Source organism: Hemitrygon akajei, chromosome 5 (genome assembly GCF_048418815.1).
Source record: "Hemitrygon akajei chromosome 5, sHemAka1.3, whole genome shotgun sequence".
In the NCBI taxonomy this organism is placed as follows: Eukaryota; Metazoa; Chordata; class Chondrichthyes; order Myliobatiformes; family Dasyatidae; genus Hemitrygon; species Hemitrygon akajei.
Window position 1 is genome coordinate 52518412 of NC_133128.1, and position 26575 is coordinate 52544986.

At 38.9% G+C, this 26575-nt stretch overlaps 1 protein-coding gene across 1 annotated transcript in view; it reads right to left on the minus strand.

The window, feature by feature from the left end:
* Positions 1-26575, minus strand: part of otc (ornithine transcarbamylase) — a 46442-nt gene that overhangs the window by 8173 nt on the left and 11694 nt on the right. Inside the window, exons 4-6 of the mRNA XM_073045560.1 lie at positions 13920-14007; positions 6220-6373; positions 668-790 (exon numbers count right to left, since the gene is read on the minus strand). Coding sequence (XP_072901661.1) covers positions 668-790; positions 6220-6373; positions 13920-14007 — 365 coding nt within the window. The remainder of the gene's footprint in view (positions 1-667; positions 791-6219; positions 6374-13919; positions 14008-26575) is intronic.

Sequence of the window (26575 nt, forward strand, 5' to 3'; positions counted from 1 at the left end):
CATTAGATCCTGCAATTAATAAAATCAAAAGTATGTGATTTTTCAATTTTCATTCTAATTATTCATACTATGCACATTACAAAACAAACATTTAAAGTGTCATGTAGTTCTCGGACTTTAAAAGTTTCTTACTCCGAACAATGGTTGGTCTGCACAGCTGTAAAATAAATTTAGAGGGAATGTTGGCTGCAGAATATACAAACCACTACTGTCAAGATCACTTTGTATTTGTTAGAATGAATTAGTGTGGTCTGACCAATCTGAGCCTGACAAAACCTAACCAGATGCCTTGAGTTCAAGTTTGGATCAGGCGTAAATTGTGATATAACATTCAGGCAGGAGCAGGGTAAAGTGGTGCCAGGTTAGCCTTGTTCAATATTTTACTCAGGTCAGTTTGATTTCTGAGTATCACTACACATGTTCTTTTTCCTTGCTCAATATTTGATGTTTCATCTTTAAACAGATTAATTACCGGTTTGGGATTGCTGCATTAATGGTACTGGTTGGGTTAGGTATAGCAAAAATAAGTACAAGTTGTACTCATTTCCATACTGGCCATGGTTGAGCTTATGTCAAGTTGGGTATGAACTCTGTAATGAATGCCACAAGGTCCTTTTTCTCCCCCCCCCTCCCCCAATGGAAGCACCTCTTGCACCAGAAAGCATACCTTAGGAGTAGCAACGTGTAGATGCATTCCAAGCTTAGGAGCGCTCATCATGAAAGAGTGTAACACATTGTTTCCATCTCCTATCCAAGACACAGTCAGATCCTTCAGTTTGCCAAAATGTTCCTAAAAAAGAAACATAAATGATAAACTATTTCTGTATCTTCTGAAGATTGTTCTTCCTCCTCCATTTGAATCTTTTGTCACAGAAATATGACTGGATTGTCCTCACTCCTGCAGTTTCCACAGGAAATGCATCTGCACATTTACCTGCCAGAGTGAATCCGTTCTAGCTCTGCCAATCTTCCACAACTACATGATATCTTGTTTGATGCCCTCCATCAGGGCTAGAGAGAGCACAGCCAAACTGTTGTTGACAGACTCAGATGGTGATGAGGAGGTGTACAGAAGTGAGATAGATCAGCTGGTTGGGTGGTGTCGCAACAACAAACTTGCACTCAATGTCAGTAAGACCGAGGAATTGATTGTGGACTCCAGGAAGGGCAAATAGGGAGAACACACACCAGTCCTTATTGAGGGAGACAGCAGCTTCTGGGTGTCAACCCCTTAGAGGATCTATCCTGGGCCCAACATATTCATGAAGAAGCTCTACTTCATTAGGAGTTTGAGGAGATGTGTTACATCACCAAAGACTCTAGCAAATTTCTATAGGTATACAGCATTCTAGCTGGTTGCATCACTGTCTGGTATGGAATGGCAACTGCACAGGATCAGAAAAAGCTGCAGAGGGTTGTATATTCACCCAGCTCCATCATGGACATGATCTTCCCCATTGTCATCTTCAAAAGGCAGTGCCTCAAGAAGGTAACATCCATCATTAAGTATCCTCACCAACCAGGACATGCCCTCCTCTCATTACTAACATCAGGGGGGAGGTCTAGGAACCTGAAGACACACACTCAATGTTTTAAGAAAAGCTTCTTCTCCTCCACTGTCAGATTTCTGAATGGTCCATGAACCACAGACACTACCTCACTATTTGCTCTCTCTGCACTATTTATTTATTAATTTTATATATTTCTTATTGTAACATAGTAATGCTTTATACCTGCACTGTACGACTGCTACAAAACAAATTTCATGACATTGTAGATGATAATAAACCTGATTCTGACTGGGACTGGGAGATGAAGTTAATCTCTTGCTGCTGCCACAGCTTTTGAGTGATTGCAGTGGCTGAAAGGGGACAGAACAGCAACTGGGAATAAAAACAGACAATGCTGAAAGTACTCAGCAGGTAAAGTGGCATCTGTGGAGAAAAGGAAAACCTGGGGGTGAATACTTCAGACTGATAACCTTCCATCAGAGTTAGGAACCAAGATTAAAGAAAGATAAAGGAAACATATCTGAAGGTGGAGCTTATCTGAAGCTACAGTGAAACAAGTTTGCCACACATACATTTTCCTCACAATTATGCAACAATTAACTAAATAGTCTGCCCATCATTATGATTAGACAGCCAAAGTCACTCACACTGATATGTACTAGCGTTCATTTATAAAGCTTAATAGAAGTTTTTCAGCGAATAATTTCAGACCATTTGCTCATCATTTCATTTCATTCAGCATTTTGGCTTTCAAAAACCTTTCAGGAAATCTGTGTCGATGGCTTCTGCCTGGTGATTAGGGACTCCTTTCACATCTGCATTTCGAAGGAAGGAAGAAGGCATAGGGAGGTCTGATGCATCTTCTCACTGTTATGTCCAGACTACAATCTAAACAGAGCACACACTTTTACAGCTTTGTGTTGAACGTCTGATATTTCAGTGATGTTTAGAAATGTAACTTTCTGGAGATCGAGTCCGCGGGATTATTTTCCTTTCTCAGGGCTTCCAAAATGGCCGTTCGCTTCAAGTATTTCTGCTTCCCGACAGGGATTTTAAAGATTTGAAATTGTATTAGAAATTTAATCCTCTGCTTCGGAAACAAAGCAAAAGAATTCCCAACAAGCTGATTGAATATTGAAGTGGAGTGAGCAAGGATGGAGTGAAACACCCCTCCCCCTTCCAATTTTAAAATTAATAAAAAAGTAACTTTCTTGACTGTGGATTATGGCAGCAGCCTGGCATAGCTAATACTTCACTAGCATGCCGAGGCAGCGCTTAAACACAACGGCTGTTGGTGCATTTGAAACAGGAAGACTTTGAAGTTTGTTCATTTTCCTTCATTTTGTAGACACCTCAGAAGCATCACCTGATCACGAATGTCCGCAATTTTCTGTGCACACTGCAAATGCACTGACAGTAGCTGCTGTGCAGCATCCACAAACAATGAATGTACGCTTAGCTGTGTGCTTCGGCTGAGCCCTCCAGGCGCATTGGATATGTGAAGTGACTAGCAGCTGTGTATTATTGAAAGCTCTCTGAGATTTAAGGCAGTCACAATCCATCTTTTGAGACTGGAAGTGCAGGAATCTTTTCCTGCTTGGGCATGCTGGTCTTCCTTGCTTCCTGATTCTGTTCAATGATTTGGAGAGAAGGACAAACTGCTTTTTCACCCTTTGGCTTGAGGAGATTGTAGAGGCAAGAAGAGTATTTCTCTGTGAATGGGTGTGGTATTAGCATCACAGCTCCAAGCAGTCTTATGCACCAACATATCTACCTTCAGTAGTCTTTACTATCAAGCCACTTTCTGTAGACTTCTGCTGGCCACTAGCATCCATATTTAGAAATAGTAACCTTTAAGATTACAGTTATTATGAAGGTTATATTCTCAGTTCCAGCAGTTGAATAGGAGGCAATTCATTCCCATGGAATGCATGTTTTCCCACCACCACTCTCCTTCATTCACGGGACGTTCCTCTTTCCACACAGTCTATATTAGGGCATTCTCTAAATCCATTGGCACAGAATTGCCTGAGAACAGAGTTTAGAAAGAATAACGCTGAACAGTCTGAAACTCTATAACAGTAATTACAATGGGAACCAAGTGTGGCTTTCTGTGGCAACACTGCTGATGAGAATAGGAAGCAGTGCGGCAGTTTCTCAAGAGTGCAGTGCATCAGCCCTTATGACAAGAGCCATTGGGACAGATTGCTGGCAATTTCCATTTCTCTGAGGAAGTAGGTGACCCCAAAAGGCTAGTAAAAGCAGTGTGAAACAGACAGTAGTTAAAGGAGAGATGCTGCCTGACCTGCTGAGCTTCTCCAGCGTTTTGGACCAAATCCCTTTAAACTGTTCCTATCTAAAGGCCTTCTAAATACTGCAATTATACCCGCCCCCACTACCTCCTCTGGTGGCTCATTCCACATTTTCATCACCCTCTCTGTGAAAAATAAAAAATTACGCCTCAGTTCTTTACATTTCTTTTTTCTCACCTTAAACCTGTGCCCTCTAGTTCTGGAACTTGACCCTGGGAGGAATGAGAACTGACTATTTATTCCCCTCATACATTTATAAACTCACTTTGGTGCTCCCAGTGGAGCTTCTTCTACATTGGTGAGACCTGACTTAGATTGGGGGACCACTACGGCTCCATCTGCACAAAGTGGAATTTCCCAGTGGCCAACCATATTAATTCCTATCCCCATTCCTATTCTGACATGCCCATCCGCAGCCTCTTTTTCCTTCATGATGAGGCCACTCCCAGGTTGACGGAGCAGCGCGTCATATTCCATCTAGGTAGCCTCCGACACGAACACTGATTTTTCCAACTTCTGGTAATTTTCTTCCCCATCCCTCTTCTTCAATTCTCCACTCTGGCCTCTTACATCGTCTCCTCATCTGCCTCATATCACTGTTCTCTCTAATCTGCGCAGTAACTGAAATGCTCCCGCACACAGGTGCTGCACAGCTGGAATTTTCTTTCATATAATGTTAATATAATTTTGAAATTATGCTAATATAATTGAGAAATACCCTGTGATTAATTAAGTTTTAATGAATGTATTCCACAAATTTTCTAAATAATAACTGTACTACAACCTTTACTTTGAAACATTTCAGAGCTTCAATATATTTATATTGTTAGCATTCCAAATTACAACACTGTTACAAATTGTAACAATAAATACAGATTAAAAGTTGGTAGCTCATTGTCAATAAACCACCAGCTTGTTGAACGCCGACACCATCTAGTCAAAACATTTTATTTTTGCCATTGTGCCTGTCAGTTGTTTTGACAGCCTGACATTGTTCACTTGTGCTGTGAGCTGTGGTTTGTGTTTGTTTTATGTGCATACTACAAAAAAAATTAAAGTGTCGTGCAGTTTTCAGGTTGGGAAAAGTTTCCTGCTCAGAGCAATAGTTGGTCTGTGCAGCTATAAAAAAAAATTAAAGGGAACATTGCCTATCATTCAAGGGGTTCCTCCTCCTTCCCAATCTCCAATGGTCCACTCTCCTTTCCTAACAGATTCCTTCTCCAGCCCTTTGCCTTTTCTACCTATCACCTCCCAGCTTCTTACTTCAACCCCCTCCCCCACCCTCTGGCTTCACCCACCTTCCAGCTTGTCCTCTTTCCCCTCCCCACCACCTTCTTATTCTGGCATCTTCTCCCTTCCTTTCCAGTCTTGATGAAGGATCTCGGCTCAAAACATCAACTATTTATTTGTTTCCATAGATCCTGCCTGACCTGCTGAGTTCCTCCTGCATTTTGTGTGTGCTACCCTCTCTATTGTTAGCATATCCAAAGTTATATTCAGCTGCAACGTCACTTCCCAACTCTTAAACTCAATGCCTTGACCCATAAGTGACAAATAACCTTTTCTCTACCTGTTAACACTTTCAGAGAGCTATGGCCTTGCACCCAATATTCTTTCTGTAGATCAATGCTCACAAGAGCCCTGCCATTTGCTCTATAAATCCTATAAGAATTCAACCTCCCAAAGTGCATTACTTCATATTTGCCTGAATTAAATTACTTTCTGCTGTTGCGGTACCCAACTTTCTATCTGATGTACTCCCTGCTGTATCCTTGGACAATAATGCATCACCTGACAAGTTAAACTTAATTTAGGGCTCGAATTTTTAAAAATCAATATCAGTAACAATTATTAGCCTGCTGGTTGTGTAGTGGCATCAGCACCGGTCTTTAATGGTCCCTAGTTTGAAACCGGCCAGCTCCTGGCACACTTTCCATCTGTGCTGGGTTGAGTGTCGAGCCAGCAACTAGACAAAGTTGAGTTATGGAAAAGGCTAAAATGCCGCCTGATGCAACACAAGGCGTGAAAAGGAACAACAGTAACAATAAAGATATAGACTTAAGTATTTGGTTTTAGCTTATTTTTCCCTTCAATAAAATCTTCATTTTGTTTTCCTTTTATATTCTCGCTTTTTTAAAGCTAATCCCACAAACATATAGTATTGGTCAGTAGTCAAATTGTAAATGTGAAATTTCCAATGCAAATGAAAGAAAATATAAAGATCGATGTTTATTGTTGGCACAGAGTTTTATCAATGAAGATAATGATCAATTTCTCAGTTAGGCATAAGAGAGCATTTGCTCAACTCTTTAACTAGTGAAAAATTCTGCAGTAATTTTTTTCTCTCCCAAAAAACAAAGTGTTATATTCAAACATGAGAAATTCCCTGGGGATACCTGAAGGGTAAGGTAATCAGCCAGGATTTGGATAGGATGGTACAGCTCTGACAGCCCATTGATCACTGGGATTGAACCATCTTCCGCGAGTTGCACGAGATCAGAGTGTTTGTACACCCTGGCCAGGATCAGGTCAGTCATCCCAGACAACACCCTAGAATATAAAATAGGCAGACTCAAAATATTACCAAACAATACAAGATGTAGAAACCAACATTTAAAAGCATCAAAATGTAAAGATAATAATTCTGCATATAGTTTGCTATTAGGTTTTTTAAAAAAAGATTTGCTTTGTGTGCTTCAGTCACAATGATATTTGATTACATCTGAACTCACATTCATAACCAACAATTTATAACACCCAGTTAACCTCATTTCACTTGGGACCCCTTACACAGGTCAAATGAGAGCAACTTGGCCCAGCTGCTTGGCTTAATTTGAATCTAGAGCACAGATGGAAAAAGATATTTGAATTTCATATTAAAAAGCAGCTTCTCTGGGAAGATGGTATAGCCTGAAATATGTTCTATTGACACTGGTGACCTTGGCAGGCAGTGATTTACAAAGGAAATGCAGCATGTTCTGGTGTTTCTTGACCAATCTGCTAGTATAGAATCAATTGTACAAATGAAGTGAACCAAGTTGCAAGTATATTTTTCTTGGGTCAAAGTAACCAATTATGTGATGATTGTAATTAATGGAAAAACCCTATAAATGAAACAAACAGCTTCAAATTATTACAGAATACTGAAGTATTCTTACCTTCAAAACTCTTTTTCCTATCGTCTTCATGTAAATATAGTGCTTTGTTGACATATGTTTCCCTGGGTACTGTGATCGTTAGTACATGTGAGATTTGGCCTGAATTAAATTCCATCTGCTGCTATTTACAGAATACTGTACTTACCCACAGTGAGTGTTGCAGTGCAACCAGCTGTGAACTTATCTAGCAACTACACATACGTTTCTCAGTGGGATTTACCAGTCAGTGATCAGGAAACTGGGCTGATCGCTTTCCCTAGTTCCCAGCAACAATTTGGTGGTGATTCATCTCAATGGCTGGTTAACTCAGACACCAAAGTTTAAAGGGACCATGTCATTACCTGAAATGCCAAATCATGCCAAAGGAATATTGAAAAAAAAGTTTGACGGAAAAAAACCACTCAAGAAATAACATGACTAAGAAATAAAGCAATGGTGACATTTTCCATCTTACAGAAGATCAATGTAACATGTCACAGGCATAAGGAGACTTAGGACATCTTGAAAGGATATGAAAGGTGCAACATCTTGGTACATTTGCCTAAAGTAATAGATCCAGGAACACTCAGCATGATCACAAAAAGAAATCTGTATGCAGACGCGATTACTTGTCCCAAATTTATATTGCTGCAGTCCCTACAGGTGCAGTCAGCTGATACAGGAAATCTGGGTGTTTGCTGTTTCTATTTTTGTCAAACTTGCTTCTGTGTAATATCAGTTTAAAGTGGACTACAGGCACTAAATATGTTCAAATATTGACCTGTTCGGCTTTTCATTTTTCATATGAAATGCTGTAGTAACGTTCTACAAGTAGTAAAATGTCCACATTGTTTAATCACCAGGGAACTCCTGGGCTTTTGCCTGTATTCCAGGTACTGAATCAGGAACACTTTCTCTGGTGACAACACCTTTAAATCAAAGTGAAGACCACAATGAGGCAAACCAGGGCTTCTGTCAAACATGAAAGAATTCTCCACTTCTATTGCAAGCTCTCCTCATAAAAATTCTTCACCTTGTGTTTCAGGTTCACCAATGGGCTTGATTTAATTTGTCCTGTAATACAGCCACTACCTTTGAGGTTCAGGCAGTGTTAGAATTGCATTCCTAAAATGGCAGCAAAGCAATAATCGGGCTTTGATTGCTCTTAATGTCTGCCCTTGCCATGGTAACGATGGTCAAAGGCAAAATTGTGCACTGTGTCAGGCTCACAGCACAGCGCACTTTCAGAATGCTGTGCCCCAGGACAATGCTTCTTTGGGTAAATTGGCCCATTTACATTTACTACCACAAGAGCCCGAAACAAAAACTGTGAAAGATGCACTTGACATTCTCTTTCATTTCATGGATTATCATTGCATATACAAGAAAGATAACCAGAGCTATTTGCAGCAACAATAGAGTTCCAATGATTAAAATACTCCGTCCCTTCTATTGAAGTCATTGTTGATCACTGCCCACAACATATTCTGATGATGATTTGGTAGGGCAAGCAATATAAGGTGGCTCTCTCCGAGCTGTTCCCTGAAGAAAACCTTATTAGATTTAGTAGACTGCACAACCTTGTAATGGAGGTTGCTGAGCAACAGAATACCATCACCTTGCATTCAGTACGTTTATATTCTGGCTTTGGCACTGGAATATGGAACTCTGGGATACGTTAGAGTATCTGCAGCAATTCAAAGCCGCTACTCCGGCAAATGTGTTCAATGGCAGACAAGTAAGCAACAAAGATTTAACAGGTGATGGTATTCTGACTTTTTATACTGTGATCTTAATTGCTGGAAATGCTAGAGAACACAGATCAATGACACTACATAGAATGTCAAAAATTAGGTTTACCCCACAAACCCATAATTAGATATATTAGCCAATCAAAATCTGCAGTCATCCAAAGTAAAAGGCTATGGCACATTGACTGGGTTGCACTTCCATTTTTTAATAATGATCTACGCATTAAAGTTGCGTCAGTTAAACTCTTTTCCATGTTTGAATTGTGAAAGGTAAGCTAGCTTGCTCATCTTTTATTGCAATGGTGACCAAACCTGGTGGCATTCCTGCCCATTAGGAAGTTATCCCGGTCTCTTCAGCTGAGATTCAAGTTAGCCTGGCTAAAGCTTCTCTGGCATCTTTTAAAGACGTACCTCTGCCAAAGACTGGAGATGAAATGTATAACATATGATCTTCATTTCTAACACAGGATTGGAATCAGGCTCATATTACCTGTCTTATATGACAAAATGTGTTGTTTTGTGGCAGCAGCACAGAGCAAAAGCTGTGCTGCAACCCTCTGCAGCTTCTTGCAATCCTGTGCAGTGGAGCCTCCATACCAGTCTGTGTTGCCAGTCAGAACACTCGCGACCATCCATGACCAGAAGCAAATGAGCGAAAAGATTTGAATTAAAGGGCCTCAAGTGGAACGTTGATGTGCTGCTGCCTGCTGGCACTTCATCACTTTAGTATGCCTTTGCTGGTTACTGTAGCCTTTCCAAATCCTTCAAACTATCGCCATGCTGTAATCTGTTCGAATAATGAGCCTGTAACCTGTAGTAGCAGGGGGGCCACTTGTGGTACAGGACTCGGTTTGTCGAAGACAATTCTGCAGCCACGTGTACCGAAGTTCCATGTATCCCTTTTCCCTGCTTGCCTCATCCCTATAGCAACCTGTTGCATCAGTGTGATGACCTTCAAGGATATGACCCACTTCCATGTTACCTGGTGGTAAAGAAGTGGAAGCAGCAATTTCTGCAGGCAGCAACTGTGAAGATTTGCACAGTTCTTATTTTAACCAGGTAATCAGAACGGAAACCACTCAAATGCTTTTTTTTTGGAAAAGTTAAATTTCTCCAATTTTGCTATTTATTGTGGTCCACTGATAAAGCATTAGCCCCTGTTCAGCACTAAATAAGCATAAAGTCTATTTTCTGAGTACCCATCATTCATTTTCGATATTTGGGATTGTGACAGGAATTTAATCAGATGTCGCACAATAGGAAATTTCCTGGCTAGTTGTCCTGCTGTCCTCTGATGTTACCTGATGTCGATTCAGAACTCAGCACACCAGACTTGCCATGTATTTCATCCAATAAACAGCGGAATCCACTTTTGTCTTTTGTCATGACGCATCTATTTGATTTATTGAACCTGGCTTGCTTCCTGAAGTCTTGACCCATCACATGCAGTTGCTTGTTCCAGACATTGAAGAACTAACCCCTCTGATCCTCCACATCCAGGAATCAGCTGATGAAGTCCAGTATAATCCTGGCAGTGAGCAGGCCTCAGCCAGTCCATTCCTGAGGCTTTGCCCTGGAATGCACTGATTGCTGGCGAGTTGGAACTCTGCTCCCTATCATAGCAGGAAAAGTGATTCCGTTCTTTTTAAATATTTCTGATGAATGCTACAACTTAATCAAACAGACCAAGTAAAGATCAGATGAATTAGTTTTATTTTGCCTCCTGAACTCCATATGAAAATTCCATTCAAATGAATGGGAAGAAAGATACTAAGCCAGGTTTGACCAGCCTAGGATCACTGAAGGAGATTCCCCAGCAAAGTGGGACACTTGTCACTGGTGGAGTCCACTGATGGAATTAAATAACAGATAGATGGCAGTTATTTTGGTATTTCTTTGGCCCATATACATGTGGAAATCTGAAGCTTACTCAATTAAATGAGTTGAAAATTGTGACTTTTGAAGGAAGCGTTTAGAGTAATCTAATTTTTTAAAAAAAGGAAACAGGGAGTGCTGGGTGCCTAGAATGCACTGCCGGGGTGGTAGTGGAGGCAATTATGATACACATTTAAGAAACTCTTGGACATGAATATGCACAGAAGGGATTAGTTTAGGTAGGCTTTTAGAGTTTAATTAGATCCGCCCACCATCGTGGGCCCATTCCCGTGCTGTGCTGCCTATGTTCTATCATTCTAATTAGATTCACCAAATCCACTCAACGAGATGCAGCACTCAACAAAATGGTTGTACAGGTTACATTCTGAAGTAGATAATTTGATTTGTTAAGTTACCCATGATAAGGGGTCCCCATTCCATGTACTGAAGCAGTTACTTCCGTGGTGTGTTTTCACCCATTGTACAAAACATTTTAGCAGCAATAAAGCAATCACCAAAAAAAAAATCAAAAAGCACCATCATATGTTGCTTTACTTCTTAGGATGAAACAAAAAGTCAGCAGCACAATGACATACTTTATGCAAATATAAGCACCAAGATCAATTTATCCTCTCGACATGCCTACTACATTGTTTGGTTGTACACCAAGGGCACAATTAACTATATCTGCATTTCAATGACTAAGTTACTAATGAACTGAAGAATTACTAACAGCCCAATTCTTCAGAGCCCAAAATTCTTTAGCCTGCCATGTTGAAGTTATCATAGGAGTTCTTTGCAGCAGAATTGGGCAATTTTGTCAAATGGCGTAGGCACCATTCCTTGCCCTCATCCTGGCTGAAAACTGCCTGATTACAAGCAGATTTTGACCCGACCTTTTCCGCTAGATCACACTCAGAGTCTGTAACCTCACCGCCAATGTCTCTTCATTAGCAGTTTTTTTTGCTGTCCATGCATTCCCTGCGCAGATGTTTTTGGGTGGATGGAAAGTGGAAAGGCACAAGGGTAAAGTTGTGCATGGGAAAGGGAGGGGGGGTAGAGTGGGAGGTACATGCTGGCTCCACAAGCAGTTTGCATCAAAGTGTGCGGCGATTGAAGGAGAGGCAGGATGGCAGAAGGATGAAGTCTTAGATGTCTCACAGTGAGGAAGTTACCCATGATGATGCTGAAAAAGTCCTAAGTGACGGTGAAGGCAATCTCCTCTTTGGAGGTTAGGATATGCAGTCATCTCCAGAGAGAGGACAATATGCATGGGTGATTTGGCTGTTACAGCTGAATTCATGATAGTGTGGGCAGTCTGTGAACTTGTGTGATGCTTACAGCAGTATCGTTAGTACAATGCTGCAAATGACCATATGAACTTTTGTGATTAAATCTCCATTAATGAATATTGTTGGTTGAGGGATGATGCCCTGTCTGAGGTGATGATAGGATATGGCTGTGACGAACCCTCTTGCTTTACGGGGATCAAAAAGTAGTGACTCTGGGCAATGCCAGGCACCAAATAGTAGCCACTGTTGAGAACCATTGTTAAAGGTTGTATATTTAACAACTGTCCTTCCAGCTAGAGGATTTAAATGAGGCCAATGAAATTGATAGAGGTGTATAAAATTATGATGGGTATAGATAGAGTGAATGCAAGCAGGCTTTTTCCACTGAGGCTAGGGAAGAAGAAAACCAGAAGTCATGGGTTAAGGGTGAAGGGGAAAAGTTTAAAGGGAACATTGGTGGGGGGGGGGGGGTCCACGCAGAGCGTGGTGGGAGTGTGGAATGAGCTGCCAGATGAAGTGGTGAATGCAGGCTCACTTTTGACATTTATGAAAAACCTGGACAGGTACATGGATGAGAGGGGTATGGAGGGATATGGCCCAGGTGCAGGTCAGTGGGACTAGGCAGAAAAATGGTTTGGCACAGCCAAGAAGGGCCAAAAGGCCTTTTTCTGTGCTGTAATGTTCTATGGTTCTATGGAAAGAGGACGGACAAAATTTGTTAAGGTAGGCATAAAGGAAGGTAACTTTGCTCTTTAATATTCAGAAAAGAAACACAAAAACATTAATGTTTCAAAGCATTAGAAAGATGTGCTTCTTTATCTTGTATTTTAAACTGCACATTTTATGATGGGTTTGATTTTTTTTTAAACTTAGAATTACAGCATTTATTCAGCAAATCCAATTTCTGGTAGGAATGTAATTTGCAATTTCCAAATACAGTGGATTCCAGTTGAGACACTTTGTAACCAGTACACTTTGGCCCAATCAAGCAGCTGCCCCAATTAGCCAAAGTTTCATGAAAATAGTCAAAAAGTACAAAGAAAGTCAAACTACCATTTAACTGAACAAATTATATATTTAAATTAAATACAGAACAAATTAGAACACCACTAATACTACTACAGTACTATAAGACTGTATTAGTTATTGGAGGAATTCACCCAGGGTACGATGCCATTTGATTGACTGCAAATGAAGAAAATCAGTACAGGTGGTTCGTGCAGATAGTGGACTTTAAATGTCCATTTTTAGAAAAGTCAAATAAAAAAACGATCAAAAATGACTGCTTTTTGAATTGGCGTCCATTGGTCCAAATGGATAACACAACACAAGCATGTGCAATTGACGCCATTTAAAAACTGCTCACTCTAAGCACAGCACAGTGTCTAACATCCACATGTGCATATGATTGACACTAGCAAGAAACTGTTCAGCAACAGTCTCCTGTTCCAATTGAGTAGGACAGTGTCTCAAATAAGCAAAGGGAACCCAGCTATTTTCTCGATTAGTTTTTGTTCATTAAGAGTTGTCCCAGATAAGCAGTTGCCTTGATTGGCCCAATTAACCAGAATCCACTGTATTTGGGCTAAGGTGAATTTACAAGTGGTAAAATATAACTTAGGCATTGATCTTGCAAAAGGAAAATATTTCTAAACTGCTTATAACTTACACTCTATTGAGCATCGTTCTTTATGTAATTGAAGTGCTGATATTTTTCTTATTACTAGATTGTCAAGCAGAAGAGAAAATCACTGTTTCATACGTTACTCATCCATTGGGATTCAACGACAGATACAGAGGTAACCTGACACTTGGTTCTCTCTTGACACTAAGTATTACTTGTCTCTTCATTTCACTTCCACTGGCTTGCTTTTATTAAAGACCACAAATTCTGATGCATGTCGCATTCGAGATACTCCTTTGCAATTTCACTTCAATCCTGGAGGCGATTTTTTTTTGTAGTTTCTATTACTGTACCACATTCAGCATCATACTGTATTATCTTTACCCATTTTCTTTAATTTTTTATGTTGCTACTAACCTTGCCGTGTCTTTACGACTCTCATTTACTCCTAGATGAATATCTTGCGTTGTAAGGAAACATGGGTGCCCTCCGAGCAATGCAAATCCTACGGGGGAAAGAAAAGGTAGTTTTGCGATTAAAATTAAAATTAGAGAATGTCAAGGTACCCATTATTTGGTTCCTGGGTAGTATCTTTATTGAAATCTAACATATAAATAATGCTTGCAAAATATATGTGGTTTGCCAAAAGGCATCCAAGGACTGCAGCAGTGCTGCAAGCAGTATGACCACATTAATCTGAGGTAGCTTCAAGGTCAAAGTCACAGATGTCCATTGAATAATGCATTTGTACCATACCCTGTCGGTCCAACAGAAGAAAGGATTTCTTTTGCTATTTAGTCTGCAGCATAGTGTGTTGTGAAAAAATATAGACAACACACAAAATTTGCTCTAATGGTCTCAAACAATAAAGCAGTTTCATAATCAGCAGGGGCTAGCTGGGAACCAATTTTTAAAAAATGCACGGGAAAGAAATTATTAGGTGCAAAACAAGTCAAAAATGCTAGCTGAGGATTAACAAAGTGTGAATAAGTTTGCATATGAATTTTAAGATGGATAGAGAGCTTTGTGGGAAGAAGAGAACAAAAGGCAAGGTCCATATATGTTTGGACGGCTGGAGAGATTAAATGAGATGAGTGTATGATGAAAGAATGGGGTAGGTAAATCTTTGGGAAGAGTCAGTTGCTGAGGAAAAGGAGTTTACTCCATTTGAAGTCAATCGATGCTAATATCAAATGGGGACACAAAATCTGGGTAGAATAAATATTTGTTTCTTAGTTTCCAAATTAGATTAGAATTACTCTCATCATACCAAATCTCATTGCTTTTGTGACCCAGTGCTCATCTGCAGAGATTTCCAATTTGTGAGTTGACATTTCCCTTGTTATTTTATCCTTAATTAATACAGAGTTTGAAGTGAAAATGCAAGATTCCAATTCCCATTTCGTATCCTTTCTCCTGCTTCCCAAATTTCCCCCACAATAATATTTTGACCTCAGGTGATACCAAAATAAAACACCTTTACCAGTATCAAGATGTTCTTAAAAGAGTGGATATATAGCTGTTTGTATCATCAGCCAGATACAACTCTTAACAGTGCATTACTGTTCTTCTTTATTACTAATTAGAGACATTTCTTTGAGAAGGGAGCCATCTAGTGACTCAGCTGAATCTTTCAAATGTGAGCCATTGTTTACACCACAAATAAGCAACTTAAATTCTTAGAAGTGTTTCACTAAGAAATTGTTTTACCCTATTTTAACAACATTAAAACAGCTTTGTGGTTTATCTGAAATTGGCTTCAACTCAAAGGTTCACAAACAAATCACTGGATTTTCCTGTAAAGTGTCTTACAGTATCAGTTTCATAGTTCGTAAATAAACAGTTGTAATAGAACTATCTTGTTGGAACTTATTTGCATTCTAGGAAGCTAGCCTTTAAAAGGAAGAGACAAGTGTAATTTCTCCAGCTACAGAGCAATGCTGTTACTTAATGAATAACTGTTGCAACAGTAGGGGGATAGCGAGGGATTGCTCAGCAGTAGAGGATTGGAGAGACATGGTAAAAATAGCGGTGAGTTTCTACAGGAGAAAAAGTTAACCCAGAGGACACAGGCAGGGGGATTTCTATATGCCTGCAGATTGAGGAAATCTGCAATATAGACAGGCATCTGAACCCGCATGTTTGCTCTTCTGTTCTGAAGGAAACACAAACAAAGTCTTCTCTCCTTGGATAACCTCTCTAATACAGTGAAATATTGAGACGTTGCATAGATCAGTGGAAGCAAGCTTAGGATAATCTGCAGGCCAGGATGCTGAGTTACTATGACCTTGAGCTCCACAGGTGAAACTGTACAGGCACACGAGAGACCGGAGCTCAGATCTCCGTGTGCACAAAGAACAGCATGGCATCAGGCATGCAAATACAAAGTATTATTTTTCAAAGCAGTAATCTTTACATTTGCACTATAGATGAATTTCAGACTTTGTATAACTATTGACATTAATGGGAGATTTTATATCAGGAAAATAAAGCTGAAAACCCCGAGTTGATTTTCCACACAGGGTCAAAAATATCATTCTTAAGCACCACATTACTTACTCTGCCCCAAGTTAAGATGATTTTCAACTCGTAGCTCCATCCTTATTATGCTAAAGAATTTTAAGCCTTCAATTTTAGTTGGGTTGACAATAATAGTTCTTTTTATGAACAACAGCGATAATAATTTATTTTCAAGTTTGATTTGATAGTGAAATATGAACAATGATGTTCAGCAAACAACTTCCACATAAAATCACATGACCTTGCTTGGTATGTGGCAAGTTCAGTTCACCAATTAACACACTTTAGTTTCTACAGAATGGTAATGTCAGGAAAAAACAGAAAAAAAAAGGCAAAAGCAAAAAAAAAGCAACGTGGAAGGCAGTTCCAGTCAGATAAAGACAGTGTAATGATTTTACTGGAGTCAATGGAAAGGACATAACTCATGGCAAATAAAGTTGGTAAACTACAGGGATAAATAATGTAAAGGAAACTTGTCTCAAAAATGGACAGGATTAGGCATTAAATAATTCTGGACATAAAACGCTTAGGAAGGACAGGGAAGGAGAGAAAAGAGATTAAAAAGATAATTGTGCTGGAATACAGTGTTGAAAAGGCAGACTGGCACCTACAAGGGAAGCATTTAGGTGGCATTGATCTTAACATCACAAGATTTAGGTCAGCTATAGAAAAGGAAAAGCAAAAACAATTAGGAGGATATCAATTTCAATTGGTGGGAGAAGATCTGGCCTGGGTAAATTGAAAAAAAAAGTTTACAGCGAAATCGTTTGCCCATAGTGATGAGATGGTTCAAGAACAAACACATCCAGACCTACTTGGATGAAAAAAGATGCATCACAGAAAAACCTGTTGATAACAATTGCTGGGTTGTAAATGCTGGCAGACTGCAAAAGAATTAGGGGGTGGTGAAGACATAGTAAGAGACAAAGTCAGCATACTAGGAAAGATTAGCTTCCAAGATAAACGAGAACCCAGAGGAACTGTATAACCATATAAATGGCCAAAAGTTCATTCATACAGGAGTAGGGCCTGTAGAGACAAAAATGAGCTGCTGAAAATAGTGTTAATGTACTGAAGGCAATTGTTTTGACCAGAGAAAAGGATGCTTCCTAAGTAATAGTGAGGAAAAAGACAGATGAGATATAAGTAATCTTAAAAATTGATGGATGGAAGCATTAGGAAAGTTAGTTGAACTTGAACTAGACAAATCACCAGGATTTGACGGGATGTATCTTTGCATTTTGAAGGAAATCCAAATTGTGGCACACTGACCAGAATTTTAAATGGCCTTTGGATAGTGTGTAGTGGTGCCAGAGAACTGTGTGGAATGTTACTCCCTTGTTAAAAAAAAAGGAACAAAGACTAATCCCTCCATGATAGTCAGTCATTTTAACCTCAGTGTTGGGAAAAGCTTGAGCAATATTGGTCTGGGACAGAATTAGAAGTGATCTGGAAGAAAATAGAACAAACAATGCAATTAAATACAATTTTCTGATGAGGTAGCAGAAAGAGCTGATGATGACAATGGAGCCAATGCAGAGGTATATCAACATTAAGAAGGCTTTTGATAAGGCTTATCAGCAGAGTTGAAGCACAATGTATCAAAGGAATATGATGGCATGAACTTGAACCTGGTGAAGAACATTAATAAGCAAGGAGGATAGTGATAGGTACAGAAGGATAAAAACAGGCTAATAGAATGGGCAGGCACATGGCAGGTGAAGTTTAATGCGGAGAAATGTTGTGTGATGTATTTCTGTAAGAAGAATGAGAAAAGGCAATATAAGGTAAGGTTTACTCTTCTCAAACCGGTAAATGAGCAGAGAGACGAGGCATTATGCATTTCCAAGTCACTGAGCAGATTAAGATAGAAGTTAAGACACAAGCATTGCTGGGCTTTATCAATAAAGAAAGAGCACATAAAAAGAAAAGAGTCATGCTGAAGTTATAACACTGGTCCACCCTCAGCAAAAGCAAGTTCTTCAATCCTGCGCTTTACATTCCTGGAAGGATGTTCAAAATAAGTCTTCTTTTTTAAAAAAAAGTATCATATACAACCCTGAGATTCAGTTCTTTAAGGATATTCACAATAAAGGCAAGAAACACAATATAGTTAATGAAAGGCTGCAGCTTACAGTACTGATCAACAACCAATGCGCAAAGGACAACAAACTGTGCAAATACAAAATGAAAGGAAAAAAAATAATAAGTAAGCAATAAATACCAAGCACACGAGATGAAGAGCCCTTGAAGGTGAGTCCACAGTTTGTGGGAACTGTTTGATGATGGAGCAAATGAAGTTGAGTGAAGTTATCCCCTCAAGTTCAAGAGCCTGATGGTTGAGAGGTAATAACCATTCCTGGACCTGGTGGTGTGGGTGCCAAGACTCCTGTAGCTTCCTGATGACAGCTGAAGAGGGCATGGCCTGGATGATGGATGCTACTTTCCTGTGACAGCGCTCCATGTCGTTGTATTCAAAGTGGAGTGTGGAGAGAGTCTGTGGGAGATTTCTGGGTTAAGGGACCACAGTTACAAAGGCAGATTAGGGAGGCTGCAACTATTGTTTTCAAAAAGAGAAGGCTGAAGGCAGATCTAATAGAAGTATGCAAAATAGTGGTTTTCTGGTTAGAGAGTAGATTTCTGGAAGGACTATAACCTGAAAGTGTGAAAAAAATTAACAGTTGATAAAAGGAAAAACTTTTAAAAAAATGCAGTGTGTGGCTAGAATGTGTGAAGTAGATTAAATAGGCCTTCAAGAGAAAATCAGAAAAATATAAATTGGATAAATAAATGATGAGAAAAATTTGAAAGGCTATTGAAAAGGGAATGGGATGTGGAAATAGTCAGCTAGCATAGACACACTGGGCAAAATGGGCTATAACAATTCTATGCTCTAGTGTTGGAGTACATTCAAATATACAGTGACATGCAAAAGTTTGGGCACCCCTGGTCAATATTTCTGTTACTCTGAATAGTTAAGTGAGTAGAAGATGAACTGATCTCCAAAAGTCATAAAGTTAAAGATGAAACATTCTTTTTAACATTTTAAGCAAGATTAGTGTATTATTTTTGTTTTGTACAATATTAGAGTGAAAAAAGGAAAGGAGCACTATGCAAAAGTTTAGGCACCCCAAGAGATCTGAGCTCTCAGATAACTTTTACCAAGGTCTCAGACCTTAATTAGCTTGTTAGGGCTATGGCTTGTTCACAGTCATCATTAGAAAAGGCCAAGTGATGCAAATTTCAAAGCTTTATAAATACCCTGACTCCTCAAACTTTGTCCCAACAATCAGCAGCCATGGGCTCCTCTAAGCAGCTGCCTAGCACTCTGAAAATTAAAATAATTGATGCCCACAAAACAGGAGAAGGCTATAAGAAGACAGCAAAGCGTTTTCAGGTAGCTGTTTCCTCAGTTCACAATGTAATTAACAGGAAAGGTGGAGGTCAAGTTGAGGTCTGGAAGACCAAGAAAACTTTCCAAGAGAACTGCTCATAGGATTGCTAGAAAGGCAAATCAAAACCGCCATTTGACTGCAAAAGACCTTCAGGAAGATTTAGTAGACTCTGGAGTGGTGATGCACTGTTCTACTGTGTAGCGACACCTGCACAAATATGACCTTCATGGAAGAGTCATCAGAAGAAAACCTTTCCTGCATCCTCACCACAAAATTCAGCATCAGAAGTTTGCAAAGGATTATCTAAACAAGCCAGATGCATTTTGGAAACAAGTTCTGTGGAGTGATGAAGTTAAAATAGAACTTTTTGGCTGCAATGAGCAAAAATATGTTTCAAGAGAAAAGGGTGCAGAATTTCATGAAAAGAACACCCCTCCAACTGTTAAGCACGGGGGTGAATCGATTATGCTTTGGGCTTGTGTTACAGCCAGTGGCATGGGGAACATTTCACTGGTAGAGGGAAGAATGAATTCTATTAAATACTAGCAAATTCTGGAAGCAAATATCACACTCTGTAAAAAAAGCTGAAGATGAAAAGAGGATGGCTCCTACAACAGGATAATGATCTCCTCAAAATCCACAATGGACTACCTCAAGAGGCGCAAGCTGAAGGTTTTGCCATGGCCCTCACAGTCCCCCGACCTAAACATCACCGAAAATCTGTGGATAGACCTCAAAAGAGCAGTGTATGCAAGACAGCCCAAAAATCTCACAGAACTAGAAGCCTTTTGCAAGGAAGAATGGGTGAAAATCCCCCAAACAAGAATTGTAAGACTCTTAGCTGGCTACACAAAGCATTTACAAGCTGTGATACTTGCCAAAGGGGGTGTTACTAAGTACTGACCATGCAGGGTGCCCAAACTTTTGCTTTAGGCCCTTTTCCTTTTTTGTTATTTTGAAACTGTAAAAGATAGAAATAAAAAAGTAATCTTGTTTAAAACATTGAAGAAATGTGTCATCTTTAATTTTGTGCCTTTTGGAAATCAGGTCATCTTTTACTCGCTTAGCTATTCACAGTAACAGAAATTTTGACTAGGGGTGCCCAAACTTCTGCATGCCACAGTAGCTATCTACTTACTTTATTGCATTAATGGATCCACTTTCACCACAAAGAAACAAAACACTGGACCGAAATGATGATGTTATCTTTTGACCTGTGTCCACCGAGCTGCAGACTTGACAAGGACTCTGACTACAGGTACCATGCGTTCACAGACTGCATTTCATCACACATCATGTAAATAAAGGTGGACGATAGTCTTTGACTGATTATACAGCTGAAAGCAACTTCAGGCAGTCACCAATACCACCAAGTATCATCAGGTATTACCCTGAAAACTTAATCAATTGTGACATTACTACATCCATTTACACTCCCCACACCTATGTGATTACATCCAGTTCAACTTTGCTGCTCACAAGCTGCAGCATCTTACCTACAAAACTAATTTTGTTGTCAAAGACGATTATAATATAATATATACAGTTTTGAAACCAGATAATAGGAAGTCCACATGAAAAGTTCAAGAATAATAGTAGAAACAAAGCCTTTATCCACTCTAATTATGAAAATGCAAAATGGGCAATGATCATGATGCACATTTCTTTGGAAATACTGACTAAACAATTGTGGACAATAAAACCACATGTTACTTTGCAAATTCTGTCAGCAGTGTTATATTATATTTCAACTTAAACTCTGACATCTAACTCATTGCCTATATTCATGCCATCAAAATTACATTCAATCACAATTCTTGTTCTGTTTCTTTGCTCTGGGAGTTGGACGACATACAAGCGCCAGTGAGTGTTAATTGAATGGATACTCTGGTAGTCTGCCTGCCATCCTCATCAAAATCAATCTCAAACTTGTACAGAAGCAGTTTTGCCTAATGAAGGAATCAAGTACATTCCCTGATCAGTGTGTCACTGCTTTAAAATATTTGCTCTGGCACTGCTGACCATCTGTGCACTTGAAATAGAACCTCTATGCAAAAACAGGTGTAATAAAGAAAGAGATATATGCTTATAATTTAGTCAAATTTAGTGCTTCTAGCACCGGGGAAAAAGACTACATAATTGTTCTGCAAAACAAAAAGAAAGCAATAAAGCTGTGTGGTCTACTAGAATGAGTAGGCTGATATCTCCCTCTTGTGGCTGAAAGCTGCAATTCAAGCACAATACAACGGGAAGGTAATTCAATCTCTTGAGCCTGAACAAAGTTCAAAGTAAATTTATTATCAAAGAGCATATATATTACCATATACTACCTTGAAATTCATTTTCTTGCAGGCATTTACAAGGAAAAATAGAATTTTAAGAACTATACATAAACAAAGACTAACAAACAATCACAGTGCAAATAAATAAAAAAAGTATTGAGAAACTGTAAAATCTTTGAAAGTGAGCCTGTAGGTTGTCAAATCAGTTTAGAAAAGTGGTGATTGAAGTTATCCACGCCAGTTCAAAAGCCTGATAGTTGTAGGGAAATAATTGTTCCTGAATCTACTGGTGTGAGACCCAAGGCTCTGTACCTCTTGCCTGATAGTAGCAGTGAAAAGAGAGCATGGCCTGAATAGTGGGGTCTTTGATGGATCCTGTTTTCTTGTGGCAGGGCTCTGTTTAAGTGTACTCTATGGAAGGGAGGGCTTTGCTTATGATGACTAGGCTATAAACATAACGTACATCTAAATGTAAACTAAACATACAAATCCCTACAAGGGGTAAAAAAAAAACACAACAGCAGACATTCCCTATACTGTATTGAGGTGCCAGTACAGGTACTCTTAGACCAGGAAGCTCACAACTGATTTTGTTTCTACCCACCAAGGGACTTCCAGGTTGTTTCAGGGCAATTCAAGAATTTATTAATACAGTATTATACAATTTTCACACCTTCTCAGCCCTTAGTTAAACAACTAATGTTTATTCATTGCTTGTACAGTCTACTATTCTTCAGGCTGGACTAAACATTATTAAAATACTTCCCTCTCCTCAAGGAGTCAATTTTGCTCCTTGTAAGGCTCTGATCAGCTTGCTCCTCCAGTCACTGTTAAAGGAAATGTTCCCCATTTACTCTGAAGGACCCCTTCATCCACCTCATATACTTCACTTGAAGAAAAGTGCCTTTCCCGTTCAGGTCAAGATATTCCAAGTTATTGTAATTGAGGCCCCATTGACATGTTTTATATTTTTTTGAGAATTCCATCTGCTTTCAACAGGTATCTCAGCACCTAAGAGATGTGAGGGATCACCAGCAGGTTGGCAAGGAAGAGTTTTAAAGGCTCCCAGTCTGGCTCCCATCTACTGGGGTAGATTCAAACTCTTTCCTTTTTCCCACATTTCACTTGTACTTCCATACACCAAAGGAGGTATTTTAACCTGCCGCTGATGAGCAGTTTCAAACTCTGCACAACATTTCACTCTTCATTGTTATATTATTCTCTCCAGCTTATTAACAGTATTAAATGTTGCATCTAGCAGCAAGGGATGTTGATGTATCAGAAATGATAGACACTTTGCCAACAATGGTGCAACAAATATAGGGGGCTAATTTTGAGGCAATTTACTAATCATCTTAAAAAATCATTTTCAAGCCATTGAGCGACCAACACTTCACCTCCCCCAAAACAATTTCCAACTCCGAAACCTCCAACACCACAATTTTCCTTTCATTATTTCCAATTTACTGTTACTTTGCAGAATCCAGCAGGTTTGTATACAAGCTTAAAAAAAGTGCAACAATCTTTTTAAGTAAACTAATTCAATCAATTTTACAGCTGCAACTTCCATTTATTGTTAATTTCTCATTCTGTTGCCATGCAAAACAGATTATGTACCTATGCTAAATGGCATTTTAGAATTCACTTCAAAGTCCACCACAAGAGAATATGCTCATGGAAGGATGACTTAGAATATATACGTGTAGAGCTTTAAAAAAAATCCTACAGCATTTTCTTTGTATTTGACTTAGAATATATACGTGTAGAGCTTTTAAAAAAAATCCTACAGCATTTTCTGAAAAATACGATTAAAGGTAAAAAAAAACTACCATCATATTCATCGAGATGCAAAATATCAAAGCAAATATTCAGAAGTACATGATTGAAGCTCCACAAGCTCAGAAGTTGCACAATGCAAAGTTTAGTTATGATTTATTTTCCATTCCAATTGTATATTTGCCAACAAAATATTTAGTGCCAAGAAAAATTGCATTTTTAAAAAAAGTATTGAATTCTGAACCTCCCTACTTTCCCAGGTTCAGTGTTACTGACATTTTAAATAAAAGAACCCTGTATACTTCATTATCGCTGATACTGTCCAATATCTAGTCACGAATGCATTTTCCCTCAGACCTGCAATTCTGAAACTCTTAAGAATAGTGTACTAGTCACGTTGCTGTTCCCCCACGCATTTCTCTTAACTTCACATTCTGGTCAGACAAGTCCAAACAACAGATTCATTTATCTGTACTAAATTTAAATGCACAGTGAATTTTAGCTGAACATTCTCACAATCTGAAAAATAACAATGTCTTTACAATACAGTGATTATTCAAATATCTACATCTTTCACCAAAATTAGCCAGCACTAACAGTGCGTTCCAAATTACTCTTGATTATGTGCCAGCTCGTCCCATTGAGAAAGGAAACCAAAAATTTTCTCTTGCTTCTCACAGTTTAAGCAAAATTTTAATAGTTGTGACACTAAAGAAGCAACCCTGTCTGAAGTAAGAAATGAAACCATTCTCACAATATACACACAACCTTGATGAATTGTGCTGTTTAAAACTGAAGTTTTACACCAGAAGTATGAATTTACACTGAGGATTTGCATTTCAGATTCCAGGATGAGGGCTATAATCACTGAAAATCTTACGACATGGGAGAGCAGTGGGCGAGTTGTGTCTGCATTTCCTAATGAAGAACTCCCCAATTCAAACCTACATTCCTGCAGATTACCAGCCACCTTCTCAAGTACACACCTACGCTCTTTTAAAATGTAGACTACAGATGCTAGAATCTGGATCTACACACAAGATGCTGGGCTGAATAGTGGCTCATGCAACATTTATTGGGAGAAATGGACAGTAAATGTTTTGAATTGAGACCCTTCACCTAGACTGCAATTTAGAAGGGTAATAGACCATATAAAAAAGGAGGTAAGTAGTGGAGAAAGGTTAGCAAGCAACAGACATGTTGTGTGTGCTGCTTGAATTTCCAGCATCTGCAGATTTCCTCGTGTTTGTAGATGTGTGTTTTTAAAAAAAAAATGTGGAGAGAGGTCCTGTCTTTACTTTCAGGCAGAGAGCTCCAAACCCCTATCTGCTCTAGATGAAGAAAAGCTTTTCCTCATTTCTCCTTCGATTCTTTTACTAATGGTTTCAAATCTACACCCCTTGCCTAACTGCAATAGGTCCTTCCTAATTACTCTATCTGAACCCCAATGCATGACAGATTTAACAGCAATGTCTTAATATGAATTGCCTCTAATTCTTCTTCTCTTTTATGTCAGTAATCCAGAAACATGAATTTGTTCAGTCGTTGGTCTTAGCAGTTGCTGGGATTTATGTACTAAACTGTGACAGTAGTGAGTTGTTCCTGTTTCCCTCTGACCGTTGCATTCAGTTACTTGGCTTTCTCCTCTATCAACAGCACATTCTTTTACACAGCAGCAGTCAAGTTACACTGAACTTTAGCAATTCCTAATACTAAATCCTAACTGGAGGCAATACACAGGTACAGTATGCTCAAAGTTTACTTACAAGGATGTGGCTCGTAAGCATGAACTTTAGATGCACTTCTGGGATGAGTTTACAATACTGAAAACAATTGATACCAAATTCTGCTTTTAAGGCCAGACACATCAGAAATCTGACAATTGTCTACTTCATGATGCCCTTGGTTCAGTAAACTAATCACGAACATGGAAAATTTATGACACTTTATAATATACCGAGCAATCAATGCTTTATGTAGGACTATTATGAATTTATTCAGTTGCATATAAACTGCCTTTAGCACCTATTTTCTATACTATTAATAAAAATGTATAAATTACAATTTAACAAATTAACTAACACCAATTGCTATCTGTGTGAGAGAGCTCCATATCTCATCACCCTTTACAGATAAAAAGCCCTTATCTTTCGATAATGCTCCATATCCTAGATTTCCCAGTCATTGGAAATATGCAGTGAATATATCCAAGCTTTTGTAATTGAAGTCCCAGAGTCCATGTAGAATACTGATGGATCCACTCTGCATTCCCACCAATCTTCTATCTTTACGTTATCATCAAAATTGGATATTTGACTTCAATTCTACCATTTGCTATTAATGTGAATAGTTGCAGCTCTGCACTTCCTTGAGGCCAGCACATACTGCTAATTTAAGTACCTACCATTAAATGCTACCTTTTGTCTTTACCTGCTCTACCAGTTTTCTAGCCAATTCCATAGCATGCCTTTAATCCCACGAGTTTCAACAAAAATGGAAGATCAAAGAAAACTGCTCTCTTTATAATGTCAGAAATGTTGTCCACTCCCAGTGTTTGACAGTAAATTTCATTAGTCTTTATTCATGTGGAAAGGGAATTTGAATTAACCAGCAAATTGTGTTTTGGGAGAAATAGTAAGGGACCTAAATGAGTGGGGTGAGCTGCACCACTAATCAGGGACAATATCACAGCTGCAATCAGAGGGGTCAGAATAGAAACAATTCCAGAACTATAAAAATGTTAGAATATTTTGAAACCCTCTATATGATTAGAATTTATTTATTTTGTAAGCTTGCCTCCTCCTTTTCACTTGTTGCCAATGGGAGGACACAGACTAAATACAAAGATTTTGTATGATAAATTGAAGACATTGAAAAAATTCTTAGTTAATCCAGCAGAAATGCAAATTTAATTGCACATTTAGAGCTCTGCTTTTCCAAACCTAGACCAGTGCAAATAAGCAGTAAAAAGTCACCTTACTGAAATGTTTGCTTTTATATATTTACATACCTTCAGTTTTTGTCCTTCCACAGTTGACTTACTACATGATAAGAAGTAAATCATTCAATTGTTTGCCCAGGATTCAGTTACCTTTGTGAA